This window comes from Gadus macrocephalus, chromosome 17 (assembly GCF_031168955.1).
Source record: "Gadus macrocephalus chromosome 17, ASM3116895v1".
Taxonomy (NCBI): domain Eukaryota; kingdom Metazoa; phylum Chordata; class Actinopteri; order Gadiformes; family Gadidae; genus Gadus; species Gadus macrocephalus.
Window position 1 is genome coordinate 8,382,010 of NC_082398.1, and position 17,803 is coordinate 8,399,812.

The following is a 17,803-nucleotide window of genomic DNA, read 5'->3' on the forward strand; positions in this document are numbered from 1 at the left end:
CACAAATACATACATTAACAGATACACTCCCACATTAACACACACACACAAACAGAAGTATCAGAGATCATAATTGTAAGAGATATAAGTGAAAAAATATAACAATCAAACAGCAATCATTAAAGATCGATGGAGAAGAGGCAGGCTCATCTCACCTGCATTGATCAATAATAAAACAATCAATCAATCAATCAATCATCTCTTTAAATGATTTCAAGGGTGATCCATGGTTACCAGACACAGTGAGGTGGAAAGTCAAGAGCTGATCTACAAGTAGTTCATTAAGTCATTCAGTAACATTCAAGTCAAAGCATGAGATAATAAACAGGGTGTGGGTGAGGCTGAGAGAGTGAGAGAGTGAGAGAGAGAGCGAGAGCGAGAGAGAGATTTAGAGAGGTATTGTTACTACAGACAGGACAGCAGAGAGAGGTAGAGACAGTCAGAGAGAGCGGGGGTGAGGGAAGCGGTCGAGAAATTGATGAACATACTGGCAGACTGGAGACTCCTAGAAGACGGCTCATCTGGTGCACAGAAGAAGAAGAACGAGTGAGAGACGGAGAGACCCAGAGTGCAAAGAACCAGGAAACACGACACGGACACGATAGCAACCGACCAACATGTCCGACAAGCTGGCGCTGTGTGTGGCGTTCGGTCACAGCGCGGTTACGTAGCGGGCCTCAAAGCTCGCTCAAACATCTGTTAGAACAACACGACAATCAAGCTACACTAAAAAACAATGTCAGGTTAGTTGGTTAAACAAGAAGCTCAAGCCTGAACACAGGCCAATACAGCACTCCCACACGTAGTGGAGAGAAGGGAGCATCTTAGCTTCAGGGAACAACACTCGTCTCTGACCTTCTCGCTCTAGCTTCATGTCCTGTTGGATCATCCATTGTGCTGATGGAGTATCCTATACTTGCAGTATTGAGGAATATATTTGGAGGGTCCTCAACTATTTTATGCTGACCAAGGTGCTGGTTCGTTTAGGTTTTCCAGACCATTGAACCGTATTAGGATTAGGTTTCCAGTTGATATAGGATCATTACCACGTCAGCATTTTTGCTAGAAGTGCTGATTTATTTGAATTGCATGCAACAAGAGGCCAAATTAACTATCAAAATTCAGTTGAAGAGATTCAGTCGGAAAGTCAGGAGGAGAAGTAGATGGAGAGGATCTTGATGAGAGAGAGGTAAGTAGGGAGACATCTTTGACCGGAGCAGCCCAGCCAGTTAGGAGTTAATAAAAGCCACTCCAAATACAGGTTAGACTAGTTCAGACCAGACCAGTACAGTTTACATTAGTTCAGACCAGTCCAGGTTTACACTAGTTCAGACCAGACCAGTACAGTTTACATTAGTTCAGACCAGACCAGTCCAGGTTAGACTAGTTCAGACCAGACCAGTCCAGTGTACACTAGTTCAGATCAGACTAGTTCAGACCAGACTAGCCCATTTTACACTACTTCCGACCAGACCAGTCCAGTTTACACTAGTTCAGACCAGTCCAGGTTAGACTTGTTCCTACCAGACCAGTCCAGTTAACACTAGTTCAGGCCAGACCAGTCCAGGTTAGACTTGTTTCCAACCAGACCAGTCCAGGTTTACACTAGTTCAGACCAGACCAGTCCAGTTTACACTAGTTTCAACCAGACCATACAGTTACACTAGTTCAGACCAGACCAGTCCAGTTTACGCTAGTTCAGACCAGACCAGTCCAGGGTTAGACTTGTTTCCAACCAGACCAGTCCAAGTTAGACTAGCTCAGACCAGACCAGTCCAGTTTACACTAGTTCAGACCAGACCAGTCCAGGTTAGACGAGTTCAGACCAGATAAGTACAGGTTTACACTACTTCAGACCAGTCCACTTTACACTAGTTCAGACAAGACCAGTCATGTTTACACTAGTTCAAACCAGACCAGTCCAGGTTAAACTAGTTCAGACCAGACCAGTTTCTCACCATCGATCTCTCCACCAGGGGCTGATATCTTGGACATGCACAGGTGGGCGGTGCCGATGATGTCATTGTGACTCGCCCGGTCCCTGCAGACAGAGTGCGTAATGAAGATGTCATAAAACAGGATGATGATGACGATGTCATGAAACTGGACGATGATGTCACTTAATATGCTGATGAGGCCATCGAACGTGATGATTATGATGTCATCGAGCAGTACCATCCACATGACTCACCAGTCGAGAACTCTGAGCCTCATCTTCTCACACATGGAGGGAAACTAAAGGGAAACAAAACAATGGCATTAGTCTTTGCTCCCGCCCAGTCTGGAGTGGGGTGATGTGATTGGCCGAGCCTTGTAATGGACTAATGTGATTGGTTGGCAGGAGTGTCGTTCTCACCCTGATGGGCATGGACAGGCACTGGTTCCACTGGGGGTTGGCGCTCTTCTCCAGCACTTTGGTGCAGATCTGAGGATACAAGAATTCTCCTTACTATGCATTATTTGACCTTATTTCTCATTTAGTAGTCGTCACTGTCATCTAAAGTAACTGACAGTGAGTTTAGACACATTTTTATTAAGGAGCAGGTAGGGGTTGGACAGTACAGAGACAGGTCAGTAAGGAGCAGGTCGTGTTAGACTACATCTTGCACTATGGTGGCTACAGGTAGAATATTGACATGGGGAATCCAACCCAGAACCTACAGCTGGGAGTCCCACACCAGGCTGGACCAGGCTGTCCTGCAGTGCACCCCACCCCAGCGTACTGGTGAGCTGTACCACCGAGGGTCCTTGTTGGTGCGGGGGATTGGTGCACACTTACGGTTTTGCCTGCAAAGTGGACCTCTACCAGCGGGTCAACGAGATTCTTCCTGTTGCTGTCGAAGCCCAGGATCTGCCTCATCCCGTCCATGAAGGCATCGTCCACTGGTGGGAGGGAGGGAGGGAGAGAGGGAGAGAGGGAGAGGAACTAAATGGCTGCAGAATATCCAAAGAAGATAGAGCGAGAGAAGATAGATTAAGAAAGGAGAGAATCTGAGAAATGGAGAGCAACAATTCAGAGAGAAGAAGACAGAAGGGAGCGGAGGAGAAGAGATTTGAGGAGGATATGAGGAGGACTCACTCTGAGGAGGAGACAGAAGGAGGAGACAGTAGGAGAAGACAGTAGGAGGAGACAGAAGGAGGAGATAGTAGGAGGAGAGGAGGACTCACTCTGAGGAGGAGACAGAAGGAGGAGACAGAAGGAGGAGACAGAAGGAGGAGACAGTAGGAGGAGACATAAGGAGGAGACAGTAGGAGGAGAGGAGGACTCACTCTGAGGAGGAGACAGAAGGAGGAGACAGAAGGAGGAGACAGAAGGAGGAGAGGAGGACTCACTCTGAGGAGGAGACAGAAGGAGGAGACAGAAGGAGGAGACAGAAGGAGGAGACAGTAGGAGGAGACAGAAGGAGGAGACAGTAGGAGGAGACAGAAGGAGGAGAGGAGGACTCACTCTGAGGAGGAGACAGAAGGAGGAGACAGAAGGAGGAGAGGAGGACTCACTCTGAGGAGGAGACAGTAGGAGGAGACATAAGGAGGAGAGGAGGACTCACTCTGAGGGAGGTCTTCAGCTCTGAAGACTCTGAGGGAGAACTGCGCTCCTCTGAGGGTCAGACCGGCCGGTCTCAGGAGGTTCCCCTCGATGTCCTCCTTCTCCTCCACACACTCCTTCTGGTCCGCCTGCACACACACACACACACACACACGTATACATAGACAAATACACACGTAAACATAACACAAATGAAAAACGAACTTCCACGCATTATAAAATCACATGTGTGTGAGTGTGTCTGTGCGTGGTCTCTCACCGGGGGTTCGTCTCCCGCCGCCAGCACCAACAGGCTGACCTTCACGTAACCTTTGACCCCTGCCGAGAGGTCGTCAGGGTCACTGAGCAGCAGCCACTTCCTCAGGAAGCAGTGTCCTAACACGAGACAGATAGCATCATGGGAAATGTAGGCTGAGAACACCATCGTCAAAGCACTACAAATACAACTTTAAGAATGTCCCAGATATCCAGTTTAGGACTAATAAAGTACTTTATCGGAGGGCTGGGAGTGCGTTAAGCAGTGCAGAAATGAACTAAATATCAGAATTATTTCATAGTCGTCGAGTGTTTTTTTGATATATTAAGTACGTAACTATTCTTCTTTCTTTCTTTTTATTTATTATACAGGAAAGTATTAGAAGTAACAAAGTTACAATATAAAACGGGCCTGTCTCAGTAAAATAGCTGATTTCCAGCAGGTTCCTGTTCAAACAATCAGTGCTCCACTCAAACCTCACAGAAGCTCCCAGGGTTTAGGTGTAAGTGTGCAATTTGTAGTACTCATAATGTACTTACTGTGCTCACTGTAGACTGTCCCCACATCCAGCTGCCAAAACATTTTGAAGTCTTACTTGCAGAAATACAAGAACACTACGCAGAAATACGTCATTTACACACACATATATATTTATATATATGTGTCTAGAGTATGTGCTCCTACCTTAAATTCTCCAATGACAGCATCATGCCTCAGCATGCGAGAGTCACACACCTTACATCGAGGGAGAGAGAGAACAAAAAGTCATTTTAAAACTATAAAGCATATGACATGCTGCAGCAGAGGATGAGCTAGAGGATGACACTCACGGTGATGAAGATTGGCTCGTCAAACAGGTCGGAGGGTGACTCAAAGAAGTTCAGGAAGAAGGTCTGACACACACACACACACACACACACACACACACACACACACACACACACACACACACACACACACACACACACACACACACACACACACACACACACACACACACACACACACACACAGATCAAATCTCAACTTCAACCGGAGAGAGGTTTCTGACCCACGGTGACTTTATATACAAGACCTTTGACCGTTGACCTCTGCTCACCTCATCAAACACAGGGTTGTTCCCCTTACGGATGCAGGTCCTCTTGGTCTGCCCGGCAACGGTTACCTTGACGACTGGTTGGATATTGATGCCCGGCAACTGTCTCCCCTCGATGATCCGCACACGCACCTGAAGGAGGAGGAGTTTATCGTTCAGGTGTACAGGGAGACTGGCTCTGATTGGTCTACTGATTCAAATCATAATCTCAGACACACACACACATATACACAAACAACTACACACACATATAGACAGTCCAACAGACCCACATGGACAACAATACCCATGCACACACACAACAACCACACAAACCCCCATCCACCCACGTTGACAACCATAAACGCACACACTGACACACACACACACACACACACACACATGGACTGCCACACTCACACACATAGATAACAACACACCCCCACAATGACAACCATAAACGTACGCACTGACACACACGCACGGACAACCAGACACACACACACACACACATTGACAACACACACACACACACACACACACACACACACACACACACACACACACACACACACACACACACACACACACACACACACACACACACACACACACACACACCTGCAGGTCCTGGGGCTTGTTGGGGAGGGCTCTGTTCTGGCTGCCGGCCCCCCTCCTCCTCTTCCTCAGGCCGGCCTGGGCTTTGTAGGAGGGTGGGGGTCTCTTGGGGGTCTGGGCGGTGGGGGTCTCCCTGCCCTGGGGCCCCTGGGGGCCCGAGTCCACCAGGGAGCGGCCCCCGTCGTCCAGGCCCTGCTCCTCGCTGGGCTCCAGCATCAGCATGCTCTCTGTGTCCTCCTCCCCCATGGTGTCCATGGAGATCACTGGAGAGGGAGACAGACAGACAGGTAGAGAGACAGACAGGGAGGGAGACAGGTAGAGAGACCGACAGGGAGACAGGTAGACAGACAGGTAGAGAGACAGACAGGGAGGGAGACAGGTAGAGAGACAGACAGGGAGGGAGACAGGTAGAGAGACCGACAGGGAGACAGACAGGTAGAGAGACAGACAGGGAGGGAGACAGGTAGAGAGACAGACAGGGAGACAGGTAAACAGACAGGTAGAGAGGCAGACAGGGAGGGAGACAGGTAGGGAGACAGACAGGGAGGGAGGGAGACAGGTAGAGAGACAGACAGGGAGACAGACAGGGAGGGAGACAGGTAGAGAGAGAGACAGACAGGGAGGGAGACAGGTAGACAGACAGGGTGGTCAGACAGGTAGAGAGACAGACAGGTAGAGAGACAGACAGGTAGAGAGCAGACAGGTAGAGAGAGAGACAGGTAGAGAGACAGGCAGGGAGACAGGTAGACAGACAGGTAGAGAGACAGGCAGGGAGGCAGGTAGAGAGACAGGTAGACAGACAGGCAGAGAGACAGGCAGGGAGGCCAGACCGTCAGAGAGACGGACAGGGGGGTGGGCCGGGGGGTTACTTGTGATGGTGTCCAGCTCTACGTGGGGGTTGCTGTAGTGGGAGGGCTCCGGCTGGGCGGGAGGCTGGTAGATGGCCGCTGCTCCGGGGGGAGGGATGTAGGAAACCTGCAGGCTTAGTGTGGCCTAGTAGGGAGACACGCATCACTGTTGAGAACACTGTGTTTTAGTGTGTTTTAGTGTGTGTTTTAGTGTGTGTGTGTGTGTGTGTGTGTGTGTGTGTGTGTGTGTGTGTGTGTGTGTGTGTGTGTGTGTGTGTGTGTGTGTGTATTACTCCAGTGTTGTTCCTCTTGGTGTCCATCAGGGACACGGTGAAGCAAGCCGCCAGGTTTGGAGAGTTGAGGACATCCCTGAGAGACACCCTGCTCTCACCCAGGAACCTGGATAATATAGTACACACATGTTACTATACACACCCAGGAACCTGGATAATATAGTACACACATTACTATATACACCCAGGAACCGGGATAATATCATAAACGCATTTATTACTATCGTGGCAGACGGCAGGGAGGCGTGAGGGGAGTGGTATATCAGGCAACCTGCTGGCTCCACCCCCAAGCCTTACATGGACTTCCTCCCTTTAACGAAGCAAGCCTGAGGATCATTAAGCAAGGGCGCTCGGGGTTAAAAGGGCTAGCAAACTACAGACGGGGGCTGTGTGATCTTGGAGGGCTAGAGAAGCACAGACAGGATCTGTGTGATCGTCTGGAAGTGCTGTACGGCCAACGAGAGAGAGGTAGATTGGAAGTGAATTGGATGGATTACGGATAACAGATTGTACGCTAATAGGAGGATGAGCGTTTTCCCACCCTGGTGGTTGTTATTTACCCTGTAAATAAATCCCCATGACTTTGAACTGCTCTCTGTGTTGTGTGGTTTACTATTCAACTTGGTAGCATGGAAACCACACACCCACTAGCCTGCTACACTATATACACCCGGCTCTCATCCCGGAACCTGGATAATATCATAAACGCATATTATATTACTAGATACATGCTGTCACCCAGCAACCTTGATAACCTTAACAACACTGTGTGTGTGTGTGTGTGTGTGTGTGTGTGTGTGTGTGTGTGTGTGTGTGTGTGTGTGTGTGTGTGTTTGTCACGGTTGAACGTGAGGTACGCCGGTATATTCTAGAACACAGGTGAAATCATTCCAGTCTACCTAGCCATTGTGTGGAGGATCTGTTAATATGCTTTTCGGAATATCGGTTTCCGAGGGCAACCGAGGGCGCCGCATTCTCCGGATACCAGTGTGTGTGTGTGTGTGTGTGTGTGTGTGTGTGTGTTGTATAAAGAACCCTGTCACCTACACCTTACATAACCTAATGGTATCTCCACCTCCCACTCCCTCTGTTCCCCAGAGTGGGTCTGTTCCTAGCGTCCTGCTGGCTGACCCTACTTCCTGTCTCCCGACCTATCAGGAGGAAGCATCGCCCTCTCTGAGCGGCCCAGGGTTCTATTCTGGGATGGCAAGTTGCGATAACAATTCTAGGGGGACAGACGGGCTGAGAGACAGACAGACATGTCAGGCAGACAGGGAGCAACACAAACAGGCATACAGTCAGTCAGGCAGACAGACAGTCAGACAGACAGGCAGAGAGACCAACAGGCAGACAGTCAGTCAGACAGACAGACAGACAGACAGTACCTGTTCCTCCCCATCTTCTCGTGGTCTTTAACCACACAGTGGATCTCTGCTGCGGAATCCAGAGGAATTCCCTTCAGGTCCCACTCAAAACCCTGAAATACATTGTCATATTTAAGACGAATACTCCCCATATGCACCAGTTTGAAATGATCAAAAGATGAGTTCCAGGTGGATTGTGGGTTATAGTCCCGGTAACGTTTCGTGGATGTGGATAATCGTCATGGTGCCAGGCGACCTGACATCGCCGGACCATTTTGCAAATTAGTCTGGAGCTTCTGAGTTATTTTTCGATTTCAATGTAATCAATGGCTCAGAGCAAAAGGCCACTGGCCGCAGTTGGAGAAAGCTAGTGGTGTCAGGGGAATTCTAGGCAATAGTCATGGTGTTCCCAGGTGGATTGAGGGTCAAAGTCATGGGGCCGGGTGAATTCTGGGTAATAGTCTTGGTGCTGCCAGGTGGCTTGTGGTCAAATTGATGGTGCCAGGTGGATTGTGGGTAAAAGTCATGGTGGTTCCGGGTGAAGTGGGGGTAATAGGCATGGTGAATCCAGACGTATTGCGTGCGTAAAAGTCACGTCAATGTTCGGTGGATTGTGGTTAATAGTGTTCCTACCTCATTCCACACTGGGTTAGGGTTGTTCTTGACAACCTTGGTCTTTTTCTTGGTGCCTAGAAAGAATAAGAATAATAACTTAATACATAAAATAATGAATTCAACGGCTGTTCAGTGGTCCCTGTGAAAAGAGGAACCATCATGATAGCAACAAAGCTCTGAAGGGCGTTTATACATCAGCTATCAATACAAATGAAAGACACTCAGGGGAGGGGGGGGGGAAGAGAGAGAGAGAGAGAGAGAGAGAGAGAGAGAGAGAGAGAGAGAGAGAGAGAGAGAGAGAGAGAGACAAAAAATGTAACTGCATCAGATTGCAGTGAATAGATTTCATAGAGTGATAACACAAACACACACACACACACACACACAAACAAGGACACACACACACACACACACACACACACACACACACACACACACACACACAATTTTGTTAAATCCCATTAAATTAGAGTAAATAGATTTCATAGAGTGATACTAAACACAGAAACACACACGTACACACTATCCCATCATAATACTAAGTATGTTACATTCATAAGAATAATAATACTTTGATTGGTTCTGCTTTCCTTAGAACACACACTGGCAACAACACCTCCTTCCTGTTTCCAATCCTGTCAACATACACACACGCACACGCATTCCCGTCCCTCTTAAATCTCCCAGGACAAGGAGTGCGATTCACAGAGACAGGAAGTGAACAGGAAGTGGCACAGTGTCCACTTCCTGGTTGGTTTGAAACTGGTGCACCTTGGCAGGACCCTCTGATGTCACACAGCCGACGAAACCTGGCTCAGTGTTAGTGTTAGAGTGCGCGTGTGTGTGTGTGTGTGTGTGTGTGTGTGTGTGTGTGTGTGTGTGTGTGTGTGTGTGTGTGTGTGTGTGTGTGTGTGTGTGTGTGTGTGTCCGTTTGAGGGGAAGGCGAAGCTATGCCAATATCTCGTCTGAAAAAAGACTCTAATAATTAAAACTGACAAAACAAACAAACAAGCACACTGACACACACATACGCACATACACAGGAAGACACGCAAAATATTTAAACTCTACACAGAACAGCATTGGAGGGTTAGTCAAACTAACTATCAACTACTAATTATACTATACTATTATACAACAGTTAGTTCCGCACTGGAACTTTTAACTATACATGTATCACTCTGCTTTACAGGTGTTCTCATAATTATTAACGGTTCTTATGTAGCTTAGATTGCAAAGTAGCAAGCAAGTGTGTTTATGTGTTGCTTGGCGACAGTTCAGTCCCAGTCCAGTTGCGGATCTTTTTGTGTTGGCGGAGCCAAATAAATCATTAAATAAACAAACAAAATCATAAGCTGTTGTTGCTTATTACTGTTAACTTATTTTTTTTTTGCGTGTTTTATAAGAGCAATATCACACTCAAGATTGTGCTGTTGAACTGAATATAATCACAGCTGTGATCATCTTCGGCACTCGGCACCTCGTACCTGCGACTGAATCATAGCAGTGCTGATAGTCAGTACTACAGCACTCCATCTCATGTGATATTGCTTAATTAAAGCAATCAAACTCAAAGACATGTCCTCATTTCATTATACAACTCTCTCTCTCCCATTCCCTCAACCTCTCTCCCCCCCGCCCCCCCTCTGCTCTCTGTCTCTCTCTGATTTATCTTAATTTGTGTCTCGCGTCTATAAATGGATGTGGTATCTGATCGGACCAGTACAGGAAACATGGACCACTCACACACACAGTTTGCCTGAAATACTTGACAGACCCTCCACCACCTCCTCCTCCTCTCATTCTCCACCTCCACCTCCTCTCACCTTGCCTTAAAGGTGTGTGTTTCCAGTGAGAGAGAGAGAGAGAGAGAGAGAGAGAGAGAGAGAGAGAGAGAGAGAGAGAGAGAGATAGAAAGAGTCAGAGGGCAAGAGAGAGAGAGAGAGAGAGAGAGAGAGAGAGAGAGAGAGAGAGAGAGAGAGAGAGAGAGAGAGACATAGAAAGAGTCAGAGGGCAAGAGGGAGAGAGACAGACAGAAAAGCACACGCACACAATCACCAGTTACTATAGCAACGTTTACGCGCGCGTGGGATGGTAGCAGGAAGCTGATCAGGACAAAGCCAGGAAGTAAGGAGTACAGCTAATTTAGACAGAGACAGACAGACAGACAGCCGAGCAGGCAGAGAGTTAGACAGATAAGCAGGATTTAAAGCTAGATTATGGTTATTCATCTTGCAACCCTTATCAGTAGCACGCACCCACACACACACACACACACACACACACACACACACACACACACACACACACACACTTTGAATGCGTTACTCCATTCTTCTAGTGTGGAGCGTCATTGTCTTGAGAGAACATTGCTTTGGAGTCACATCTCAACTAAAACACACATAACTAGTGCCAGTCTACTGCTGCCATGTAATCACATCTCAAATTAAACACACATAACTAGTACCAGTCTACTGCTGCCATGTAGTCACATCTCAAATTAAACACACATAACTAGTGCCAGTCTACTGCTGCCATGTAGTCACGTCTCAACTAAAACACACAACTAGTACCAGTCTACTAGTGCCATGGAGCCACATCTCAACTAAAACACGCATAACTAGTACCCTAAACCACCATCTAGACCAGGTGTACTCTAGCACCCTGCTGTATCAGGTGTTCTCTAGTACCCTAGACCAGTACCCTAGACCAGGTGTTCTCTGGTACCCTAGACCAGTACCCTAGACCAGGTGTTCTCTGGTACCCTAGACCAGTACCCTAGACCAGGTGTTCTCTGGTACCCTAGACCAGTACCCTAGACCAGGTGTTCTCTGGTACCCTAGACCAGTACCCTAGACCAGGTGTTCTGTGGTACCCTAGACCAGTACCCTAGACCAGGTGTTCTCTGGTACCCTAGACCAGTACCCTAGACCAGGTGTTCTGTGGTACCCTAGACCAGTACCCTAGACCAGGTGTTCTGTGGTACCCTAGACCAGTACCCTAGACCAGGTGTTCTGTGGTACCCTAGACCCGTACCCTGGACCAGGTGTTCTCTGGTAGCCTTGACCCGTGCCCTGGGCCAGGGTATTGAACCCTGAACCCCACGTCTTGCTCATAAGTGTATCATTGTCCTCCTCTAACCCCGATGCGACCCTCCTATCAGACATCCCATAATACACCCGTCCTACCTCTGAAGGTCACTCCCGCCAGGGGGTCCGAGTGGCGGAGGTTGTACGCCCGCTGCAGGACGCAACGCAGCATGGTTGCTATGGAAACGCCAGGCACACCCGACCCAAGGCAAGCGCTGCTAGGGACCCCGTCTCCACGCCAAACCCGGTCGGTGTGTGTGTGTGTGTGTGTGTGTGTGATGAACCCTTGGGTTCAGTGGGGATACACCCCAATATGCAAAGGAACCGAGAAAATAAAGGGTCCGACAAAGTCTGAACAAAAAAGGTTAGAAAGGACTAAAAGTCTTCATGAATCAGAAGTGCGTCTGTTGAAGTCGCTCTGAAATGAAAGCATGAAATAAAAGTCCTCTTTGAGATGAAGAAGGGTGGATCTGTTTCTGGTGATTCCTGAGTGTCTGGGAGGCACTGAAAGGAATTCCTGCCCTCCTCCAGCCAAGCATCCCACAATAACCTTTCTGGAAGACCAACCTCTCTTCCAATGACCTTTCTTCAGGTCATTACAAAATAAAAGACTTGGGAAAAGGCTTAACTTCAAAAGTAAGAGCTCGGTTTGGAGCTGTGAACGAGATGCTCTCTCTCTCTCTCTCTCTCTCTCTCTCTCTCTCTCTCACACACACATACCCACACAGACTCCATCGTCACACCCCTTTCAGAGGAAACATGACTTCCTGACTTCCTTTCTTCTGTTTACCTCTCGCTGTCTCCCTTGCTCTCCCTCCCTTACCTAAGGATTATCTCTCTCTATATATCTCTACATCCAATGTGAAAGCTCTTTGGTAAGGAAAAAATACGTCAACATCGCCAAAGTATGAACCAAATGAAGATACACAAATGAAAAGCATAAGTAAAACCTAAAAGTGCTTGTCTTTTTCACACACACACATTTAAGTGTACTTAGATGGATGTGGCTACATCGCCCCCTGTTGTTCACTAATGGAAACAGCAACCACTTCTGTCTCTCAAGTCCACTTCCCCTACAGTCACACAAAGAGACACAGCTGGATTATGATGTGTGTATGTGTTTCATGTTCAACAGTTGACCATTCAATTCCCTCATGAGACTCAACTCCGTGAGTATGAAGTGCTTTTAGAGCTTGGTTCTGGCCCATATAAAAGACACATCAGGGTAGCACCTTGTAATAAGGTGCCATATAAATAGCAAACTTGTCATTACCTATCCCTTTGTTAATATGGGTGAATTGTTACTAAAAATATACATTCGGTACAAGTTAATCGTTTTTTTTCACTGACCACAGAGTGTCGCTGGTTAGGGTTAGGGTCGCGTGTTTACACCTCTTGCCCACTGCATCCGTCCGTTGACGGATTCCATCGACTTTGAATGGTGCGGAGCCGTAATGCAATTGGTGATCCATCCGTTCCGTCGGCTCCGTCTAGAGGTTGAACAATTTTCAACTTTTGAGGCAGCGACGGATCCGTCGTCCAATCAGATCGCGTATGCTCAGGCTTGGCTGACGGGTGGCTCTGCAAAGACTACTCCCCCATATGTCAGCCACGCCTTCCGTCATCCGTTGACGGTGGGCAAGAGGTGTAACGCGTTCAGTGTGGCCGTACCTTTAGGGTTAGGGTCGTGTGTTAGGGTTGGGTTAGGGTTACACAAACAACTTCTATTTAATTAATGATGAAAAAACTATTAACTTCTGCCAAAAAAGATATTTTAGTAACAATCAACAAATATTAACAAAGGGTTAGGTAATGACTTTATTTATTTAGTTTGCTATTTATTATGACACCTTATTATAAAGTGTTACCCATATGAGTTCACCTACTGTGCAAAAAAGGTATACAGAGGACACTGTGGTGACTGCCTGGCACTTTGCCTGAAGGTTAAAAAACATCTAGTACAGCTCTGCTGCTGACCACATTATCCCCTCAAAGCTATCCCCCAAACGCGTTGGGCTTTACCCTTCCCTCTGTGAGCGGACCATGTGGTCTACCTCCCTGTTGGGTGAGGTGACCACACCGCCTCCACTCGGGCCCCTCAGCACCGCTGTCCCTCAAGGCTGTGCTCCGAGCCCCCACCTCGACGCTGAAGTTAATAATGACGACACCACAGTGGAACGACACAGATCACAAATGGAAGAAGGCCTACCGGGAGAGGGTCCTAGACCTCACATCTCGGTATGGCTTCATCAATCTGGTATCTCAATGTGCAGAAGACAAAGGAGCCAACTGGGGACTTAAAGGGGACAAATTAGACCACCAGGTGTGAGTTTGATTAGCCGTTATAAGCCGTTTGGAAATCTGCCTCTTCTGACATCACAAGTGGGCGTGTCCACCCAGATGGGTGCTGGATAGATGAGCAACGTTTGCTACAGTCCACTGGGTAGGCTGGTAGACTGATCTATCCCGCAAACAGATCTAGGTGGACACGTCCACTTGTGATGTCAGAAGAGGCAGATTTTTCAAAATGGCTTGCAAATGGCAAATCACACTCGCACCTGTTGGTATAATACGTCATCTTTAAGGGAGTCTAAAATCTGCAGTCGCTCCCCCATATATATCGACGGGGTGGAAGTGGAGCTGGCCCCAACTTTAAGGTTCTTGGAGTCCACATCAAGGAGGACTTCTCCTGGACCTCCAACAGCGCCTGTATGTTCCTGAGCAGGCTGAGGAGGGCCGGCCTATCTCAAGTCACAACAATCTCCCTACTTTCTGCCGCAAGCTCCATGGAGGGCATCCTGACCAACTGCGTCTCAGTATGGTAAAGGGACTGCACATCATTTTGAATGGTGGTATCAATGTTCAAAACAAGAGCTCTATTGCAGCTCTTGTAAATCATTGTATCATCATTCTGAGCACTAAACCTGAGGAGCTAGATCTGAAAGAAAAATCAACACACTTCCAACCACAATTTTTTTTGCCGTTTGTTATCATATTGATACAAACCATACCAATGCTTTTATCTATAGTGCTAGTACTGTGTAAAACTTCTACTTGTCATACCAATGCTACTATATATTGTACCCTAACCCTAACACAAACCTGTATCATACTATTACTACTTATATCATACCAAAACTACAATGTATTGTACCAATACTGTATCATACCAATACCACTTATTATACCAATATTACAATGTATTGTACCAATACTGAATCATTCTAATACGACTTTCTACTACTTTTACTTCTACTTCTAAGTTGTCATACCAATACTCCCAGTACTGGGTATGATACTGGTGTAGGCACTGGATTGAACCTTCATTGGGTAATGCCTGGAGGCAGCGGAACCTCATGACGTCTGGGGAAACAACACACTTCTTCAGCTGTGATTAATAAATGGATGCAGTTGTCTGGACGCTCCAAGAGTATAACCTCATGCCAAGGCCATAATATACACCGGTGATACTTCTACAACTTATCATACTAATACTACTACTCATAAGTGATCATACCAGTACTAACTACTCATAAGTTGCTACTTGAATGTCGTGGACAGAATTACAGTATTCGGCCCAAACTAAAAACCATGGCAACTGATTACCATTTGCGAGGATATTGACATGTTGCTAGGCAGCCTGTTGATATCGGATCATACAAGGAATCGACAGTGAACCCCCCGACCCCCTCCGTAAAGTGAAAGCAGTGCCTTGCCCAGGGGTAGACAGACGGATATTAGCAGAGCAGTCTATGACCTACATATCACCAGGAACCCAACACTCATGCTGCTGTGTGCGTGTCTGTGTGTGTGTGTGTGTGTGTGTGTGTATTTTAAGCGTTGAGTGTCTGTGTGCGTGTATTTTTAAGCATTTGTGTGTGTGTATTAAGGGCATGTGTTGAGTGTGTGTGCGCGTTGTATTTTAAATGTATCTGTCACAGGAATTATTTTAGAAGTATTCTGTTGGTGAGGAAAATATTTATCAACTAACAGACGGACAGGTAGTCAGACAGGCTGATCTAAGAAGAAAGAATCACTAGTTGACAGAGACTCACCTATGAATCCCTACATGGTTTAGGGCCAAAGTATATAACTGATATGCTTCCACGACATAAGCCTTCTTGACCACTAAGATCTTCTAAGACCAATCTGTTAATTATCCCCGGAGTAAACTAGAAACATGGGGAAGCAGGATTTAGTTACTATGCAACAAATAGCTGGAATAAACTTCCTGAGGATTCAAGAGGATTCAATCTTAAATACATTGGACTTTCTACACTGCTTTTTTTGCCTTTATTTTATTTTACTCATCTATTTTACTTTTTCATTTACGATGTTTCTATGTGACGCAGTTTGAGTCTGCCTCGTGTATGAAAAGTGCTATAATAATAAAGTTGCCTTGCCTTTAAAAAAGGATTGATACAAACACAGCCCATTCCAACAAGACCATCTCTCTCACTGCGTGTATCTCTCTCTCTCTCTCTCTCTCTCTCTCTCTCTCTCTCTCTCTCACAGGTCTCCTTTTCCATCACCTGGCCTCTCTCTCTTCCCGTCTCTCATCTCCTACCTCTCTCCATCTGCCCCTCGCTCAATCCATCTCTAATTGTCTCCCTCATCGCTGAACCCGAGGCATGAGCTAAACCAACCCCATAATAACTTCAGCTGTTAGAGAAAGAGATACAATACAGAGACGTATACAGAGAGAGAAATACACACAGAGATAGGCCTACTCCGAGAGTGGGAGAGAGAAGAGAGACCCAAATGGACAGAGGGAGAGAGAGAGAGAGAGAGACAGAGAGAGAGACAGAGAGAGAGAATGGGACAGAGAAAGAGACTGAGACAGAGAAAGAGAGAAAGAGAGACAGAGAGAGGGACAGAGACAGAGAGAGAGGGACAGAGACAGAGAGAGAGGGACAGAGACAGAGAGAGAGAATGGGACAGAGAAAGAGACTGAGACAGAGAAAGAGAGACAGAGAGAGGGATAGGGACAGAGACAGAGAGAGAGGGACAGAGACAGAGAGAGAGGGACAGAGACAGAGAGAGAGGGACAGAGAAAGAGACTGAAACAGAGAAAGAGAGACAGAGACAGAGAGAGGGACAAAGACGGAGAGAGAGAAAGAGAGCGAGGGCAGTAGGGCGTAAAGAGAGGCCTCCAAAGGGAACCCCACTTTATCAACAGAGTAAGCACGCCCTTACCGTCGTAGGTGGCGCTGCAGTAGGCATCGCTGATGTCATCGTCCGCTGTCAGAAGCCGCTCCGCAGCGAGGAGGAACACACGCAGCATGGCTCACACACACACACACACACACACACACAGAGAGTCCGTCAGCGGCAACCCTGACAGGATTCGTCCATATATAGAAAACATCCACAATGCAAGATCAGGTCGACTGTGTGGTATCCGTGGCGACGGAGAGACAGAAGGCTAACTAAGAGAGATGTATACTACCGAGAGAAATGAGAGAACGAGGGGGGAGAGAGTTGAGCCGGCTAGTGCTGCAGACCTCAGCTGTCACACCCCTCGTTCGCCTCCCAGCTCTCCCTCTTCCTCACACACACACACACACACACACACACACACACACACACACACACACACACACACACACACACACACACACACACACACACACACACACACACACAGGCAGGCTGGTAGAGGGGCTGACTCATGCACATGTAGGAACGCGCGCACACACACATGCAGGACTGCACACACATACACTGCTTTCAGTCATAACCCAGTGAGCTTCATTAGAGCATTCAGCCTACACTTTCACATGCACACATTCTCCTACACACACACACAACCACTCCCACACATACACATACACCCACACGGCCAGGCATACAATCAACAATCCAAACTCAGCTAAATTAAGACAACAATCCTTTGGGTATACTCACACAGAATGTGCCTGTTGATGCATATTATAAGTCGAGGGAGAGATAGAGACAGCCAAACATATAATTTGTACACATATATAGCAAACATTTATCTATACAACAATGTAGTTTCATTTTGTAGCAAGTACTGGACACCTAAGTATATGTCTATACTTATGAATAAGGGTCAACAATATAAAGAATTTACTTTC

General features: G+C 47.2%; 1 protein-coding gene across 1 annotated transcript in view; it reads right to left on the reverse strand.

Annotated features, from left to right (window-relative positions):
* LOC132445762 (dysferlin-like) overlaps positions 1 to 12,392 on the reverse strand; it is a 32,021-nt gene extending 19,629 nt beyond the window's left edge. Inside the window, exons 1-17 of the mRNA XM_060035887.1 lie at positions 11,805 to 12,392; positions 8,635 to 8,690; positions 8,023 to 8,114; positions 6,638 to 6,743; positions 6,366 to 6,489; positions 5,500 to 5,759; positions 4,903 to 5,031; positions 4,634 to 4,696; positions 4,488 to 4,538; positions 4,343 to 4,373; positions 3,807 to 3,922; positions 3,549 to 3,675; positions 2,780 to 2,883; positions 2,357 to 2,425; positions 2,192 to 2,235; positions 1,959 to 2,041; positions 414 to 521 (exon numbers count right to left, since the gene is read on the reverse strand). Of these exons, the coding sequence (XP_059891870.1) occupies positions 414 to 521; positions 1,959 to 2,041; positions 2,192 to 2,235; positions 2,357 to 2,425; positions 2,780 to 2,883; positions 3,549 to 3,675; positions 3,807 to 3,922; positions 4,343 to 4,373; positions 4,488 to 4,538; positions 4,634 to 4,696; positions 4,903 to 5,031; positions 5,500 to 5,759; positions 6,366 to 6,489; positions 6,638 to 6,743; positions 8,023 to 8,114; positions 8,635 to 8,690; positions 11,805 to 11,877 (1,636 nt within the window). The 5' untranslated portion in view covers positions 11,878 to 12,392. The remainder of the gene's footprint in view (positions 1 to 413; positions 522 to 1,958; positions 2,042 to 2,191; positions 2,236 to 2,356; positions 2,426 to 2,779; positions 2,884 to 3,548; positions 3,676 to 3,806; positions 3,923 to 4,342; positions 4,374 to 4,487; positions 4,539 to 4,633; positions 4,697 to 4,902; positions 5,032 to 5,499; positions 5,760 to 6,365; positions 6,490 to 6,637; positions 6,744 to 8,022; positions 8,115 to 8,634; positions 8,691 to 11,804) is intronic.
* Between the last annotated feature and the right edge of the window lie 5,411 nt (positions 12,393 to 17,803).